This window comes from Chaetodon trifascialis, chromosome 12, assembly GCF_039877785.1.
Source record: "Chaetodon trifascialis isolate fChaTrf1 chromosome 12, fChaTrf1.hap1, whole genome shotgun sequence".
In the NCBI taxonomy this organism is placed as follows: domain Eukaryota; kingdom Metazoa; phylum Chordata; class Actinopteri; order Chaetodontiformes; family Chaetodontidae; genus Chaetodon; species Chaetodon trifascialis.
The window spans coordinates 4,455,360-4,472,999 of NC_092067.1; the positions used below are offsets into that span (position 1 = coordinate 4,455,360).

At 41.7% G+C, this 17,640-nt stretch overlaps 1 protein-coding gene across 1 annotated transcript in view; it reads left to right on the forward strand.

Annotated features, from left to right (window-relative positions):
• Window positions 1-3,658: 3,658 nt before the first annotated feature.
• LOC139340562 (uncharacterized protein KIAA2012) overlaps window positions 3,659-17,640 on the forward strand; it is a 31,523-nt gene continuing 17,541 nt past the window's right edge. Inside the window, exons 1-12 of the mRNA XM_070976465.1 lie at window positions 3,659-3,788; window positions 4,055-4,186; window positions 4,340-4,486; window positions 4,989-5,181; window positions 5,574-5,713; window positions 5,860-6,067; window positions 6,387-6,454; window positions 13,531-13,747; window positions 14,727-14,861; window positions 15,273-15,281; window positions 15,780-15,950; window positions 16,670-16,792. Coding sequence (XP_070832566.1) covers window positions 3,681-3,788; window positions 4,055-4,186; window positions 4,340-4,486; window positions 4,989-5,181; window positions 5,574-5,713; window positions 5,860-6,067; window positions 6,387-6,454; window positions 13,531-13,747; window positions 14,727-14,861; window positions 15,273-15,281; window positions 15,780-15,950; window positions 16,670-16,792 — 1,651 coding nt within the window. The 5' untranslated portion in view covers window positions 3,659-3,680. The remainder of the gene's footprint in view (window positions 3,789-4,054; window positions 4,187-4,339; window positions 4,487-4,988; window positions 5,182-5,573; window positions 5,714-5,859; window positions 6,068-6,386; window positions 6,455-13,530; window positions 13,748-14,726; window positions 14,862-15,272; window positions 15,282-15,779; window positions 15,951-16,669; window positions 16,793-17,640) is intronic.

Genomic DNA, 17,640 nt, shown 5'->3' on the forward strand with positions numbered 1-17,640 from the left:
GCGCCCTGTCTTAGAGTTCTTTTCCAACTCCCAAGCGGGTCCTTTCCACCCTTTGCCGGAGGAGGCTGCAAGGCCCAGGGTCGCCAGTGATTATTTTCAGTTGTCATTGAGTCCTCTTGGTGTTGCGGTTCCCAGTTTGTTAATCCAGATTCGGGTAGGGGTTGGGGTAAGGGTTAGGGGTGGGACACAGACCTTGGTTTGGGTATGGGTCAGGGTGGGTGGGGGTGGGATACACACCCATACAGACCCTGATTCGGGTAGGGGTTGGGGTGAGTGGGGGTGGGATACAAACCCTGGTTAGGGTAGGGGTTGGGGTGAGTGGGGGTGGGATACAGACCCTGGTTAGGGTAGGGGTTGGGGTGAGCGGGGGTGGGATGCAGGCCCTGATTCGGGTAGGGGTTGGGGTGAGTAGGGGTGGGATACAAACCCTGATTAGGGTAGGGGTTCAGGTTCAGATGTGTGCTGGTGGGGCTGGGATGTTGCCAAATGCCAAATATGTCATCTAGGAACTGGAGATACACCAAGGGTTTGTGTGTACACTTGGCCAGGGCTTCTCGCTCCCACTCGCTCATGTAGAGATTGGCATAGGATGGTGCAAACCTCTGGCCCATGGCTGTCCCTGGATCTGTTTGTTGTTGAAACAGAAGTCGTTATTGTTAAGGCAAATTTCTAATAATTGTAGTAGTTCTTGATCTGGTCTGGTTTTATCTGGATATTATTAAATATAGATGCTGTGACTTTTAGGCCCAAGTAAAAATGTCAGGTGCGTGGGTTGTCCGATCCGAATAAGTAGTTTTTTTGCTTTGCCGTGATGAATTTCTTGTCATATAGAGTCTTTATAATCTTTATAAGTTTGGTCTGGGTCTGTAGTTGCATTGTGTCTTCTATAGGTCGGTAGTATCTAGTATTGTCTAATTGTCTGTTTGCCTCGAGCATGTATTGTTGTCTGTCCATAATAACTATTTTGGATCCTTTGTCAGCCGATTTGATGATGATGTTTGGATTTTGTGTGAGTTGTTTCAAGGCCCTGCGTTCGGCCCCCGACAGATTATCTGGGACATCTGGCGGAGGTCAATATTTGTGCAGGGTCTGTCTGTCCATTAGTATAAGTCGTTGGGTTCTGGTGTCAAGTTGGGTCCAGTCCGGTTCCCAATTGGAAGGGTGTGTGAACGGTATGTGTTGAAAGTCCATGCGGGGGTGGAAATACTCTTGGATCTTAATCCGCCTATGATATTTGTGTAGGTCCCTTTGAAGCTCCTCCCAGTCCCATGTTGTGGGGCATGGGACAAAGGACAGGCCCCTCTCCAGTAATTTCTGTTCTATTAAGGATGTGGTGAAGAGTGTGGATAAATTGCAGATGTTGGATTTTGGGTCCCCCCCGGGGGTGTGTTTGTGTTGTCGGGGTGTGTTTGTGACTGGGTTGGTTTCTGGAAGGTTTATAAATTTAGTTGTGTGCACCAGTTGTTAAAGATGAGTTTAGCTGTGGAGGGGGTCCAGTGGATGTTGTCTCGCTCTGTGGTGGTGTCGTGGGGTATTTCTAACAGTACCGGGTAGTGTGTTGCCATGGTGTTGTTTATTAGTCTCAGGTTATTCTGCTGTGTCAGGGTGAGGTTCTGAGAAAAGTTCATTATGGGGAAGTAGATGTTGGCGTTGGGGAAGGTGATGGAGGCTTGCTTGAAGAGTGCTTTAAGCTGCTTGCAAGACGTCTGCTTCGGGTCCTGGTCCTTATTGTTAACTCCAATGGAAAGGATGACTATTTTTGTGTTGGGGTTTGGCGGGGTCACATATTTTCAGGAAGTGGTAAATGTTGGCTCCTGGCTAACTGTCCAGCTGGATTTGTGGGTTGTTGTGGGGTGGGATTCTGTTAATGTTTGAGTCACCGAGTATCAAGATGGGTTTTCTTCCCCTGAAGGCCCAGTTTTGGACTTTTCTGTTGGGCCTGGCAATGTGATATTGGGCTTTGTATATGGCTGGGGAAGAGGGGGGTCGGGGATGTGTTGGGCTGGAGCTGGTGTCCGTGGGTGACTGTGTGTCCAGTCTCTGGCCAGCCCGAGGAGACGGCAGGATCCCACCCTGTTGGTGAGGAGGGGAGGGTTCGGGCTGAATTATCTTATGGGGGGAGATAATTGAGGGGACAAAGTGCAGGTTCCCATAATGTAAATTCATTAAAGTTTAGAATGAAGACTTGGGTTAAGGTTAGAGTAAGGGTTAGGGTTAGGCAAATAGTGGTTATGGTTACGTTGGGGTAAGTCTAAGGAAATGAATGTAAGTCTATGGAATGTCCCCAAAAGTGATGAAAACCTAATGTGTGTGTGTGTGTGTCCATGTTATTATTCACATTGTGTGTGTGTGTGTGTGTGTGTGTGTGTGTGTGTGTGTGTGTGTGTGTGTGTGTGTGTGTGTGTGTGTGTGTGTGTGTGTGTGTGTGTGTTCCAATGTATGTCATTGCAGCCATGGCAACAGAAACACAAAGTAAGGTACCAACTGTGGACATCTTAGCAACAGGGATTGAACAACATACATACACACACACACACACACACACACACACACACACACACACACACACACACACACACACACACACACAGAAGTCAGTCTTTGTGAGAGAGACAGCAGGTACGTCCACTGTTTTTTCTTTTAATGCTTATTGCTGCTAGAAGGCATGATACAAATCAAGAAGATGTGACACACAGCTGATTAATTTAATATACTCCTCTTAATGTCCCATTCTTACTTATCGTTTTCATGCAATTCATTCAAAGGTATTTTTTCAGCCCTTGACACCCTCACTATTGGTTACATTTAATGTTGATGATGAAGGAAATGTAGTTTATTCTGTTGTTTATCAACTCAGTCTGGATGAGGACAAGAAAGCTTGATGATCCATGGCTTTCACTGGAAGTTACCTTCTTCTTTTTTATGTGCAATCTGCTTATACTGTATCCATTTATTACATTAAAGGCAATATTGTCCCTGTTGTAGTATAGTAAGGTGAAAGTACAGGACAAAGTAACATGAGTTGTGCTCCACAATGAATTTACACATTGACACTTCTGCAAATAGCTTTACTATTTTCTATCTTGAACTTTATTTCACCCAGTGCTTCATTAAAGGTCCATTGTGTAAGACTCACCACATTTAGTGGTGAGGTTGCAGATTGCAAGGAACTGAATGCCACTCGTCTGAGTCTCATTTTCATAGCCATGGTGGCTGTGAAAAATGCAAAAGCTCTCTAAAGCCAGTGTTTGGTTTGTCTGTTCTGGACTACAGTAGAAACATGCTGGTGCAACATGACAACTCCACTCCCCTTGAAGCTACAGCTCATTCTAAGGCCTGCATTTGGCACCTCTGGCCTCTGGGGTGCAGTCTGAGAGACCACTTGATCTGACCTGCGGGGCAATTCATAAAAAAGTTCTTTTCAAAACTGACTGTTGCAAAGATTCAGTTCCATGGTCACACTTACACTCACACATACAGACAAATTACAAATGTCAAAACACCTGCATATCAAAACCAAGCAGCAACCTCCAGGGCTGAAAAATGAAGCCAATGGGGAAGTGTGAAAAACTGCATTTCCTCTACTTCTATCATTATTATCTTGCTTAGCTTCGAATCAGTGGAGTTAACTAATGAGGTCTTGTCTTTGATCCAGCCATCCTCTAGGACAAAATTACATCATGAAGGATGTGTCTTTGTCCCTGCTCAGCCGGGGGTGTGGTCGATTCTCGTCCAACAAAATCACAGGGAGGCACAGTGGACGGCTGGACGTCTGCCTCACACCACAGGTTCTTACACAGTTACCAGAGGCAGTAACAGTACAATTTCTAATGTTAGAATACATGTTAGGATTGTACATCAGCTTTGAAATACACTTAAATTGTATATTGGTCAAATTGTTTGTTGCTTAACTGCAGTCTTTGTTAAGGAATGTATCTGCATTAAACCTTCTTACATTTATGTCAACAAACCAATTAATCAATCAATCAGTAAATCAGTTCATCCATCAATATTCCGTTCATTATATAATCAATATAATCCATCTATTGACTAGGATTACTACATCTGGAAGTCCCAGAACTCTCTCTTGCAACTGTCCAGCAGAGGCTGTGTGCTCATGGAGGCAGAGTCAACCCTTCCAAAGACTTTCAGCACTCGAAGGGGACCACTTCTACTGTACTCCCAAGTAACTCTCTGTTTGTATGTGTGTACATTATTACAGCTACAGCCATAAAGTAACAAGGGAAATTTGGCCAGGCAGTTTTGTGGCAAAAGATTAGGTATGGTTACTGAAATCTGTTCTCAGGTTGTTTTTTTTTCCAATTTCCTCTGTCTCCAGGACTTGGTTAGTCTGGAAACCAGCTGCCACTCGAAGACCAGAGACAGAAAGCAGCAGGTTGCTCAACAGTGCACTCAGCAAGTAGAACAGCAGCTGAGTACTCTCAAGGAACTAACAGCATCCATTTCAGGCAACAGCAACAATCAGGTAAGTGGGATAGGAATAACTTCTCATGTATTTAGAATCATGTAGGTTTGCTGTGTACGTATGTACAATGTTCATGCAGGCCTCCTCTATATCAAAAGATTTTGTTTGTACATACTCAGACAGTGTTGCTGATAATGAGGGCCCAGATTGACATTGTTAGTTGACTTCATTCATTTTGATCATTTAAGTAAACTGTGCATTTAGGGAAGGAGAAGCCCCCATCAATCAATATTTCTTCCAAATTACTTCATACTGTATAATATGGAAAGGTGTTACCCAGACATTTCAGCACTACTACACTTGTTTCGGTTTTGAGGCACATTTATTGTGTGATTCAGTCTTAGTGGTCTCATCAATCCTGTTCCCAGCAGCTGCAGGCAGTTTGTTTTCAGTCACAATTATATCACCTTTGTTGAACTTTTTTTTTTTTTTTTTTTTTCCCAAAACTTTTCCGTCCTGTGCTAGCAGTGTATTACAAGTCAAATGTTTGTCTCCTCTCCAGTTCACCTCTTCGAGGCCCGGTCGGCCATTCTTTCCTCCTCTTAGTCTTCCTCTTGCTCCAGATGTTCGCCATCTCAGTCCACCACTTACTTGCACCATGCGACAACAGTCCAGTCCAGAACATCTTGTACAGATGAACCCCCAAAGGTTTCCTGCAGAGAAAAACACTGAACGAGTGGAGAACCAACCTGAAGGTAAAAAATTGAGCAGACAGATATATGTACTGATACAAACTGATATAGGTAGAGACTCAAAGCCTGAAAAGGAAAATTCTGGTCAAAATCACAAAGTCAAAAGTGATGGGGCAAAATATGCATTGAGATATGTTATGTATGTTGAGAGACTGGAAACCCTGTTGTGAGCAAACAAAATTTGACAAATCTGATGTAAAAACAACCCAATATGGAACCTGAATAACATTAAGGAATAAATTTCATCATTATCTAATGTAAATTTTATGAAACTTGGAAGTCATGTCACGCTTGTTTACAAGTCCTGCTATGGAAGAATGCAATCATGTTAACTCTCTTGAATCTATGTAAGCTAACTGGGTATGGTTAGATCGTAATATTAAGCTTCTCTGCAGATAAAGAGGTGGAGCAGGGCAACAAGAAGAGAGTAAGGCTGGGTCTATTCCTTCAGATACCCTGTACCTCCACGGCTCCACAGATGGAGTCTCAGCCCTGGACACACTATGTAGCAATAACCCCTGAAGAAGAAACTCAGGTGACATGCTAATGTCTGAGGTTACTGTATGTCTGAACAAATTTGTTAATGTCCCTTTATCCTAAATATACAGTATGTGAAATGTTGTATGAATGCTGTTTTTGATGTTTAATTTACTGGCCAAATGTCTTTCCTACCAACTACAGACACACTTAGACAAGAGACTGCAGCATACAGAAAGTTCACGGCATGCTGAAATAAATCACCATAGTATGAGAGGGGAGCTTCATCATCCAGACAGGAACTGTGTTCATGACATGGCAATTGATCACTGTTCCATTCAAGACAGTGAAGCAACCAGTGATAAAGGCAACTGTGGAAGAGTGATGAGTGCAAATGGACATGGGAATATAGGTGTGTGTGTGTGTGTGTGTGTGTGTGTGTGTGTGTGTGTGTGTGTGTGTGTGTGTGTGTGTGTGTGTGTGTGTGTGTGTGTGTGTGTGTGTGTGGTCTGCCATAATAGACAAAATTGGTGTCCTACGTTAAAGTTGTTCATGTGCAATGAATTAAAGTCAGAGATGAGCAGAACAAAAGTTAAACACGAAGTCCATTTTAGAAATACTACTAGCTGTAGCAGAAGAAGTAATAGCTGCAACAGCAAAATTTAACTTGTACAAATCTTCTACAGTGTATGTTGATAACTCTGACACTCTGATTGCTTCTCCATACACAGGCCTCCTTCCTCCTTTGACAGAGGGACAGTCAGTCAGTCATGGGCCTTGTTGGGAGAAGACAGGCAAGGTAAAGCAGCATTTTAAAAACAGTCTGATGAGTGTCAGTAATGGTGGTTAGACATGTTACTATTTACCACAAGAGAAGATTATTTTTTACAGTGCTCACCCAGGTCGCAAATACTTCACTTATTTGACTCAGTAGGTTTTCAAACCAATAGTGGTGGTAATAATAATAATAATAATAATATCGATAGATGTATATATGTTCACATCTATCGAAAGATGTGTATATGTTCACATCTATCGATGCTGCTGCTGGAAGACTGACGGACATGTAATTGAGCATTGTTTTTGGAAATATGACTCATGATATACTGTCTCAAGAACAGTATGACTCAAGTTTATCCCATGGTTAGTGTTAAAAAAAAGCAAACAATATTTCAGTAATTTGTAATATAGGATCACAATACATTTAAAAGTATCATGATGGGATGGAATTGGGAGAAAGAAATCACTCCAGCCTGAACATCACAGAGAGGCAAGAAAGTGTTATTTATTATGTTACATTTAGTGACACAGACTGGCATTTAATTGTCTACATCATTGACTGAGGCACACTTTTTTCTTTTTTTTTTGTTTAATTGGAACTGCTCCACACTTGCACATCTTTTTGAATTTTTATTTAAAGCTGCAGTGCAGGACTTTTACATTGAATTGAATATCTGTTACATTCAAGCCCTTCTGAATCCTCCTCCACCTCCTCTGGCAGCTGGTTTCTGTCTTGGCTCGTGATTTCCCATCTTGTTTTTTCGTATTTATTTTAATTTTCCTTAAACTTGAAAGTTTTCATTTTTGGCTGAATTGGACATCTAAAGACATATTTTATGGACAAATATTTAAAAGTTGTGGATGACCCTTGCGACCTCTGATATTTCACAAATACACTTTGCTCTGGCCTACTGACAGAAAAAGCCTGCTGGCAGCTAAAGCTAACTAGCACCAAGATGCCTCCTTTCTCCACAGATGACCTCTACAAACTTCTGCAGCAGGTTAGGTTAGGTTATCATGCCTGCGTTATCATCCTCAACACCTATGCAGAGTAAAACACAGCCGTGGATAAAAGTTAAAGGGAAGATGAGCAACAAAGCTCCCAAACCAACCACTGTGCAGTTCCAAAATCAGTTTGCTCCACTACTACAGGACCCCGGATCTCCAAATGAAAATCTGGATAACTTCTCAGACTCACAGAGAAGGGTAAGGCCTGACAGGAAGTCAGAAGCTAGAAAGCTACAAGGAAAGCTACTGACTGGTCCTGAGACTCTGGTTGTTGGTGATTCTGCTATTAAAGGTGTGGGAAGAATGTACAGCAGAAACACAAAAGTGTTGTGCTTCCTGATGATACAGTCTCCAACATGACCGACAAAATCCTCAGTATTGTTGCAGAAATTCCAACTTTGAAATACCTTGTACTGCACACAGGGGCAAATGATATTGCGAAACGACAATCTGAAGTGCTCAAACGAGATTTAGGTAAACTGCTAAATACAGTGAGCTCTCTGAATGCAGAAGTCTTCTTCAGTGGGCCCTTACCACCAGTCAGAGGAGGGGGAGAGAGATTCAGCAGATTGTTGGCAGTAAACAGATGGCTTTCAACTGCATGTGATGTCCACTCAGTGTTAGGCTGGAGGGCCAATAATAAACTGGACCCAGTAATGCAGACCCGGAGACAGGACTTAAAAGAATCAAGAATAAATTTATTAACAAAACAAAAACACAAAACACGCTCACCGCGCGGATAGGGACACAAACAAAAGGCGCACTCAAAAGGAGTGGAAAAACGAGAAACGAAGACGCACTCAAACTGAGCGGAGGAAAACAAAAGGAGCTCCGATGAAGCGGGTATGAGGCACGCGTGGAAGCGGCAGGAGACACTGAAAGAAAAAACTCAGCACACAATAAGTGGCCGGAATGTAGACGACTGAAAACAAAACACTTTCTCTGAAAAACGAGAAGGAAAAAGAGACGTAGTACTCACAACCAGATGACCAAACACACTCATGGGAGGACGAGAGAGAATAATCCGGCAACTGGGAGAAGACTGCAACTTCTTTAAGTACTGCAAACAATCAGGAAGTGTGCTCCAGGTGAGCACCTGGAGGTGGAGCCAGCTGCAGGTACAGGGATGCCCAGCCGCGGGAACAGGGGTGACAGACAGACACACACATAGGGAAAAGGAGAGGAGACACAAAAGGAGAGACAGGAAGGTAGGATCCTAACACTCAATGCATTTTATTGACAATTTTAACTTTTTCTGGGGAACTTTTTGCCTCCAACCTATCTTTCTTCCTGCGTCACACTGTTCCCACTCCCAAGGACAAGAGACAAGAGGAATCCAAACAAAAGCAGCAAACACCAAAACATGAAGGAGAACCAACTCTCCCCCCACCTGTGTGCTCTAACCATGAGGGATGCCAGAGCAAAAAAGCGGATGCCTCATGTCCTCCACCAGGGGCCGCTGCTGGTGAGGATTCATGGACTCCAACCACTAAAACTCCACCTAGGTAACCATCTCCAACTGCCCAAACTCCATCTAGCTCATCATCTTCACTGGATATCCCATCACCCTCATCCCCCCTGCTGGAATTTACTGACCAAATGAACAAACTTGTCAGTGGTGGTATCAGGCTTACTCCTCACCCATGTGGGATCCTCTCCCCCCAAATTCCACCCCGCCCCCTACAACCACCCTGTCCCCCTCCACCACCACAGCGCTGACGGGCACCACCACCACCCCCTCCATGGCTCGATCTGAATCTACTCCAGTCCCCTTGTAAAAGCCCAGCACAGCCACCTATTTGTGTTGGTAACTGATGTGTTCTGGGTCCAGCTTTTAAGGCAAATGATATGCCTGACTTTTCCAAGGAAAAGGCAGGGCCCATTGTGCTGGAAGCTTCATTGATTCATGTCACAATAGGTTGGAGGAGAAGATCGGTCCATCTCTCTAGAAACATCACATCATCGAATTTAACATGTATTCCATGTCAGCCACAGTATGTTCTAAAACATGGGGATGTTGGACTTTTTAGCACATTTAAGTTAGCTCTTTTAAATGTTAGGTCTTTGGCAGGCAAATCATTCTTAATCAATGACTTTATCATCAAGCACACGCTTGATTTTATGTTTTTAACTGAAACTTGGTTAGGACAAGATAACGGGGCAGCAGTTCTCAATGAGTCAGCTCCTCAGAATTTCAGTTTCATAAGTGAAGTAAGAATGCATAAGAGAGGAGGCGGAGTAGCCATTTTGTTTAATGATAACATTCAATGCAAGAGAGTCTCTTATGGTCAGTTTGAATCTTTTGAATATGTTGCCATTCAATCAAAGTCTCCTTGTCGATCAGTCTTCGTAACCATCTACATAATCTATTTGCATTGATTTTGGCTGTGTTGTGTTAGTGGGTGACTTCAATATTCATGTTGATAATCTCAAAGATGGATGTGCTAAAGAACTTTTAAACATTCTGGATCATTTTGGCCTCTCAACACGTAACACATTCAACACATAACAAAGGGCATATATTAGATTTGGTTATCTCCAAAGAGCTCAATATCTCTGAGGTTGTGATGACAGATGTTGCTCTTTCTGATCATTACTGTGTTTCATTTCAAATGACAGCACCTGCTATTCTTAACAAAAGTGGAACAGACGTAATCAAAAAGCGTTATATTAATGATAACACCTGTGCAGTCTTCACTCAGTCTTCATCACCAACACTGCCCTCAGCTTCAACTGATGACCTTGTAAATAGTTTCAGTTCCAAAGTTATGACTATTATTGACTCCATCTCCCCGATTAAGACCAAAGTTTTGTCAGGAAGGAAAAAGGCACCTTGGAGAAACACCACACTGGTCAAACTCCAGAAAAGAGTATAAAAAAACAAAAACCAAACTCCAGGTTCATTATGAGATTTACAAAAACAGTCTCCACACCTATAACCATGAACTGAAGAAGGCAAGGCAAGCATTCTTCTCAGAGATTATCAACAGAAACTGTAATAATGCCTGCCTTGTTGGATTGCAAGTCATGCAATGATTTTGCAGCCTTTTTTACAGATAAAATTTCAAGGATGAGACAAACTATGCGCAGCTTCAGCTCAGGCAAAATGATAAGTCCATCTGTGCCTTCTTGTTCTCCAGTTAATCTAGCACATTTTAACCTTCTAGATCATACAAGACTGACAGAAACTGCATCACAGTTAAAATCCACAGCATGCTGCCTTGATACTCTGCCAGCAAACTTTTAAAAAAATGTTTTTAATTGCATAGCTCCAGATGTGTTGCAGATAAAAAATAATTCTCTTCAGTCTGGTCAGTTTCCCCAGGTCTTGAAAACTGTAGTAATAAAACCTCTCCTAAAAAAAACTAATCTGGATACTTCAGTATCAAATCTTCGCTTTCTAGGAAAAAATATTGAAGGGGTTGTTTTTCAACAAATGCATGCTTTCATGATGCAGAACAATCTTTTTAATGCATTTCAGTCTGGATTTCATCCACACCACAGCACTGAGACTGTACTTATCAAAGTTTTAATTGACATACATCTGAATAATGATGCTTCCAAAACCTCAGTTTTAGGATTATTAGATCTCAGTGCTGCCTTTGATACGGTTGATCATGACATACTTCTGACTGGAGAAGTGGGTGGGACTTACTGGCACTGTACTACACTGGTTCAAATCCTATTTACAGGATAGAGACTACTTTGTGTCAATTGGTGAGTGTGTGTCTGAACGAAAAAAGATGATGTGTGGGGTGCCACAAGAGTCCATTCTCGGACCACTTCTTTTCAATATCTACATGTTGCCCCTATCTCAGATTATGGAGCATCATAATATTTTTTATCATACTTATGCAGATGATACACAACTTTATTTTTAACTTTATTTCTGTGTCATCACATGACTGTGTCAAATGTGTCAAATCAATGAGTGGATGTGCCAGAATTTTCTTCAGCATAATGCAGATAAAACAGAAGTGATTGTATTTGGCCCCAAAAATGAAAGGTCAAAGATCAGTGCTCACCTTAACTCCATGTCACTCACAACAACAGATGAAGCCAGAAATCTTAGTGTAATTATTGATTCTGGTCTGAATTTTAACAACCATTTATACCTCATTACCAAATCAGCCTATTACCACTTGAAAAATATACCCAGAATTAAGGGATGTCTGTCCAAAGAAGACATGGAAAAACTAGTTCATGCATTCATTTTCAGTAGGTTGGACTATTGCAATGGAGTCTTTACTGGCCTAAACAAAAAACAATTAGGCAACTACAGCTGATTCAAAATGCTGCTGCATGAGTCCTTACAAACACCAGAAAAATTGACCATATCACACCAGTCCTCAGATCACTACATTGGCTTCCTGTGAGTCAAAGAATAGACTTTAAAATCTTACTGTTGGTCTATAAAGCATTAAATGGTCTAGGACCAAAATATATTCTAGATTTATTAACCCCATATGAAGTATCCAGACCTCTCAGGTCATCAGGGACAGGTCTGTTGTGTGTTCCCAGAATCAGAACCAAACAAAGTGAAGCAGCTTTCAGTTATTATGCTCCTCACCTGTGGAACATTCTTCCTGCACACCTGAGGTCAGCACCAACTGTCAGCTCATTTAAATCAGGGTTGAAAACATTATTATTTGCTGAATCTTTTACTTAGGGTAAAGATATCTGCTCAATGATTGTAATAATTCTAAATGCTAAATTATTGTCTTTCACTGGCTTCTGTTTTTAATTTTCCTTTTAATGTATTTTATTTTTGTTTTTCTATTCTTTTCTACTTTATTTCTTTCTCTCTTTCTTTGAAATGTATGATTGTAATGTATTTTTATTAGGGCTGTCAGTTTAATGCTTTAATTAGATTAATTAATTACGCTGCAAATTAACGCGCTATAAAAATTAACACAATTAATCATGAGTGGCAAGTCAATGCGCAAGCATTTTAAATTTGGCCCTTTGAGTGACCCATAGGCTGCAGTGGCAGGTCGCATCCTACCTGTGCCACTAGTCAAAAGCAGGGTGACAACAGACATGGATGCGACACCAGAGAGCGAGGCAAGCCTACTTGGACCTTTGAACGGCAAGTTTATTTATAAAAAGAACAAAGACGGGACTATTAACAAGAACGCAGTGATTTGTACCTTGTGTAAAAAAGAATTTTCCTATCACCGTAGCAGATCCAGCCTGAATTATCATTTAAACGCTAAACATGTAGTTGCTGCTAGTGCCGCTAGTGCTACCGTGAGCTCACTCCGCCAACCCACACTTGCTGATGTTAGGAAAACGAATGAGCAAAGCCACGATAGAAAAACTGACAAACTCAATCGCAAAGTGGGTTGCTGCTGATTGCAGGCCGATTTCAATCGTGGAAGACGAGGGCCTAAAAGAGGCGTTTCAGATAGCATCATCTGACTCTAATTTCCAGCTACAGTCGAGAACTACAGTGATGAAAAGAATTCACCAGCTGTAATGTCAATGTCAGTGAATTGTAATGTCCTAGAATTCAAATTCTTTATTTGGGGACCTTTAGCAGATATGAGATTAAAATGCGATTAATTACATTAATTAATTACAAATCCTGTAATTAATTAGATTAATTTTTTTTAATCGCCTGACAGCACTAATTTTTATGCTTCTGTAAAGCACTTTGAATTGCCTGGTGTATGAATTGTGCTATGCAAATAAATTTTCCTCGCCTTGCCTTGCCCTTTGCCAAACAAGTTCAATACAATGCTGATTGAGCCTATGACTGCCAGGTAAATTTCTCTGTTTTGCACATTCTTTTTTTGACATTCGTTTTGACATTCTTCCGCTGGCACAACAGAAGTGATGTGTTTTACGTCAGCCAGCAATGGTTGGTATGGCAGAGCTGAAGAGGGGAGAAACGAGCACAACTAAGTAGGCTAAAGATACTAGGAGTAATAGTGGCTGTGGCATCATAACCATGTCAGTGTTCTCCAGGACATCAATGTTGTTTGTATTCAAAATACTGACTGAATTCCTAATTTGTAATTTGTCAGTACATTTTCTGAGAACAACATATCCAAATGGCAGACATGCATCTGTTGAATATTTCAGGCAAGATGGGAGGGCCCCAGCAGTGATGAACACCATGCACAGCGCCTGCCACCCATAGTAAAGAGTCGTACTGTTGTCCCTGGCCAGGCTATCCCAGCTCAGACACAGAGGGATGCCCAACCAAAGGCAGAAAGAGTTGGGTTTCAATCCCCAGAAAATCTGAATCAAGTCCATCAGCAGCCTCTGTTTCTTCCTCTGCTGTTTCCTGGGAAGGATGGTAACAGAAGTACACACAAAGGACGACTACAAACAATCTAACTTGGTTGAGGGATAGATTTGTATGCATTGCCCCTGATTCCAGAAGCTAATTACCTCCCATTCAATCTAAAACACAGTAAACTGCAGTCTCTATTCCTTTAGTTGCTGTGAGGAAGAAACTAGGAGATTCAGTCAGTCCCCGTCTGAACAGACCATTCGTATTTACCAGGCTGTGTCTGAAATTTCTCCTTATTTACTAGGCCTATATAGTACACTACATTTACTGTCCACCCTTTAATTTATGTCCAAATTCTCAATGTTTAAATTCATCAACTATGTAGAGCCCTCAGAAACATGGCATGTAACCTACACTGTTTTCTGCTTTTTTATATAAACGTGAAAATTACAGCTGTGCAACTCAACAATGGTTAGTAACGGAAACTTATGATGATAAGTGTCTCAAATCTCAATGTACTCAACCATCTGTGTCTGTTGAATTGTGAGTAGTGAATGAATGAGCAAGGCAGTGATTTTAGACACAGCCCTGGGTTAGTTTGCAATTTGTCAATCGACTAAATTTGCCAGTTAAGTCATTCCTACCACTTGCAAGTTTCACACTCATGATTTACTAAATCAGGTTGCACAATCAAAGCTTAGAAATATCCTTACTAGTTAAGACTTTAGTCATGTGTAAATTGGTTGTTACCTGGGTAGTTTTGGGGGGAAAACAATATTCAGTTGAATTATTTATATGTACTGTTTTATTGTTGTGAAATATCATTTAAACTATTCCCAGTTTACATTATTATCAAACAGCATAAAGATCAGATCAGCCATGTCTTCCATATTTTACTCTTTATCCTATGGTTCATATATGAAAAAATATCTATTAGTTTTGTCAGTTATGCTAGTTAAAGTTATAGTTACACCTGGCATCATCAGGTGAAATATTTAGTAATGCTGTGTTATATTCTGACTCTTCTTTTTGTGTCTTTCAGAAGAGATACATGAGAAGCAAAGACAGGGAAAAGAACAAAAAGAGAGACAACACTTAAAAAAAAAGACAGGGAGAGGCAGAGGATTAGGAGGAGCAAGGGAACTCTCTGAGAAAGGCTCTCTAGTCCTGCTGGAAGGTACAGCACACACATATACTTTACAAGCTGATGTTTATAATGTTATGTGAAATGTTACTATATGTCAGATAATTCAAATCAATGAGAATTCACTGAACTGATGTGTGTGCAAAGGCACTGTATTTCTGTCCATCAAACTCGTCAGCTCAGCATGAGTTCAACAGCGACACAACACTGTTAAATGTTTTTCTTTTTTTTTCTCGACTCAAATAAAATAAAATAAAAAACATCATATTTTCTTCACAGTATAGATACTCCAAATACTCATTGATGCAATTCCAATGACACACCTTTCTATTACAGTACAACAAAATACACAATATATAAGAGACGTGCTCTTGCCATGTGCAGAATATCACAAGGCATATAGATTTGTTTTGTTTAGTTCAGATGTTGTTGGTCAGGTTAAAGAAGGCAAAGGTAAATCTGTTTACCTCAAGAGAGCATGCACACTGGGTTCTCCATGAATGCACAAGACAGCCCTCCACTCAGAGTGGTTGCTTTCTCTCACTGGGCAAGACCCAGAAGTCCCCTTAATGTGATTCTACCTGTTCCCCTGACACCTCCAAGTAAGCATTGGGGAGGAGAATCTAGCTCATTCTGGGGGCACCAGAATGCAAAAGCGCATCTTGGTTTCCAACCATGGTGCAGCTGGTGGTGGAGAACCTCATACATGCAATGCACACACTTTAGTGACATCCCTGTCTTTTGACTGATACTCAAAACACTGTGCTTAAATCTTTCTTTTGGGATGACCTCTGTCACTTTTAAGGAAGTGGATATGCTGCAAAGTAAACACAAGTCTTAAACTGGGTTACATCCCAAGCAATACACTCCAGTTTGTGATTTTTTTTTGCAAAGGTTTCGTTCTTGGTTTTCATCACACCAACTTCTCTTATGCTATGTCATCTCCTTCAGAGCTTCCTCGTCCAGTAGGAGTGCTGGGTTGTGTTGCAGGATGGAAAGGCCCAGGCAAGCAAAGCTCTTTGGCCTTCTTACAGAACCAACTGCTAGACCTCCAGGATTCCTGTCAATCCAGCAATGATAACAGAAGTGTGGTTAGGGGTATTCTTCCTCTGGAGCTGAGAGGTATGTGAAGCCAAAACACTGAGACCATGAAACTATATCAACTATTTCCTCATCAAAGTGATCAATCAATGTGTTTGATATACCATCTGTTACGATCCCCCTCCCCTAACTTAGCTCGTAGCTAATAAGACCGAACACAAACAAACAGGTCAAGAGCTGCAAAAACACGTTTGATTTATTGAAAAAAAAAAAAAAAAAAAAACCATGTGACCAACTTAGGAGCTGAAACATACAAAAAAAAAAAAAGAACCCTAGCTAAATAAAAGCCCCCTCCCAAACTAACTAAATACTGGTGGCCCAGCCAAAAAGAACAAAAGAAAGGGAGCCACCACTGTCCAGCCCACATTGGGCCGGCAGAACACTTCATTGAGTTTTTACTTAGCCTGGCAGTCTAGATATTGGCTTTCCAGTTCTTGCTGTTTTACAGTCTTTAATATACCCAGAGAATCAAAAAAAAAAAAAAAAAACATTGGGAAGAAAGCCATAGATTTCAACCTAAACTAAAACAGGAAATTGACCTACAATAGGTATGATAATTTGTGTGAACCTTAAGTTAATATTTAGAACATTATGATGTTACTTAACTTCACAGACCAGTTCCCCTGCTTTTCAACATTAATAATGACATTAACCCAACGGGTGAGCGATGATGTAACACTTTTAATTCAGTTCTCAAAGGGTTCACGTCTCCATTCCTCACAGTTGCTCTGTTTTGTTAGATTTGCAGAATGGCAAATCTGTTGGCAGCCTGATCCTGGGTCCTGATGGGGAGATCATTCAACTCTCGGTGTACCACAACAGCCAGGAACCATCTCAGGGTGATGGTGGCAGACAGGAGCAAGGTATGCTGAGTGACTCTTGGGGCTCTATTTTCGTTTCCGCTGCGGTGGAGGTGCGGCGCAAAGTCAGGTCCACTTCGCCGATGGGTCATGGTGACGCAGACTTTGGTATTTTCGTGCACTGCGCTGCAGGCACAACTCCTCCCCCTTCTCATCTCAGTTCCACCCAGTGGCGCAACTGGGAAGGAGGGAGGGGAGAAGGCGTGGAGCGGGTTTGACACAGCCGAGTCCAATCTTCACCAATCACACCAGCTCCTCACCTCACCTTTAAAACACCGCTGGCGTGGCACATGGCAAGTTTCGAGGATGACTGAGCCCGCACAGGAAACTGTCTGACACCCAAACTTCTCCTAGGAGGAGACTGACGTCCTGGTCCGAGAGGTCCGGGCTCGCAGTGGCCGTATCTACGGCCTCATGAAATTTATTTCAATACTGTCTATCTGTTTAGTGTGGAAAGTGTTAGGCTGTCAGCCACCAAATAGTTGGACCCAATGATGCAGACCCAGAGACAGGACTTATGTAAATCAAAACGCAGTTTATTAACAAACGGGAAACAAAAAACGCACTCAACGAGTGGATAGAAAACAAACAAAAGACGCACTCAAAAGGAGTGGATGACTAACAAACAAAAGACGCACTCAAACAGAGAGGATGAACAAAGGGAGCTGCGCCAAAGCGGGTATGACAAATGAGGCACGCGTGGAAGCGGCAGGAAGGCACTGAAACAAAAGAACACAGCACACCGTAAGTGGCTGGACAAAACAACAAAAACACTTTCTCTGAGAAGAGGGAAGAACAAGAGACGTAGTACTTACTGACCAGAAGACCAGACATTGACATGGAGTATGAGG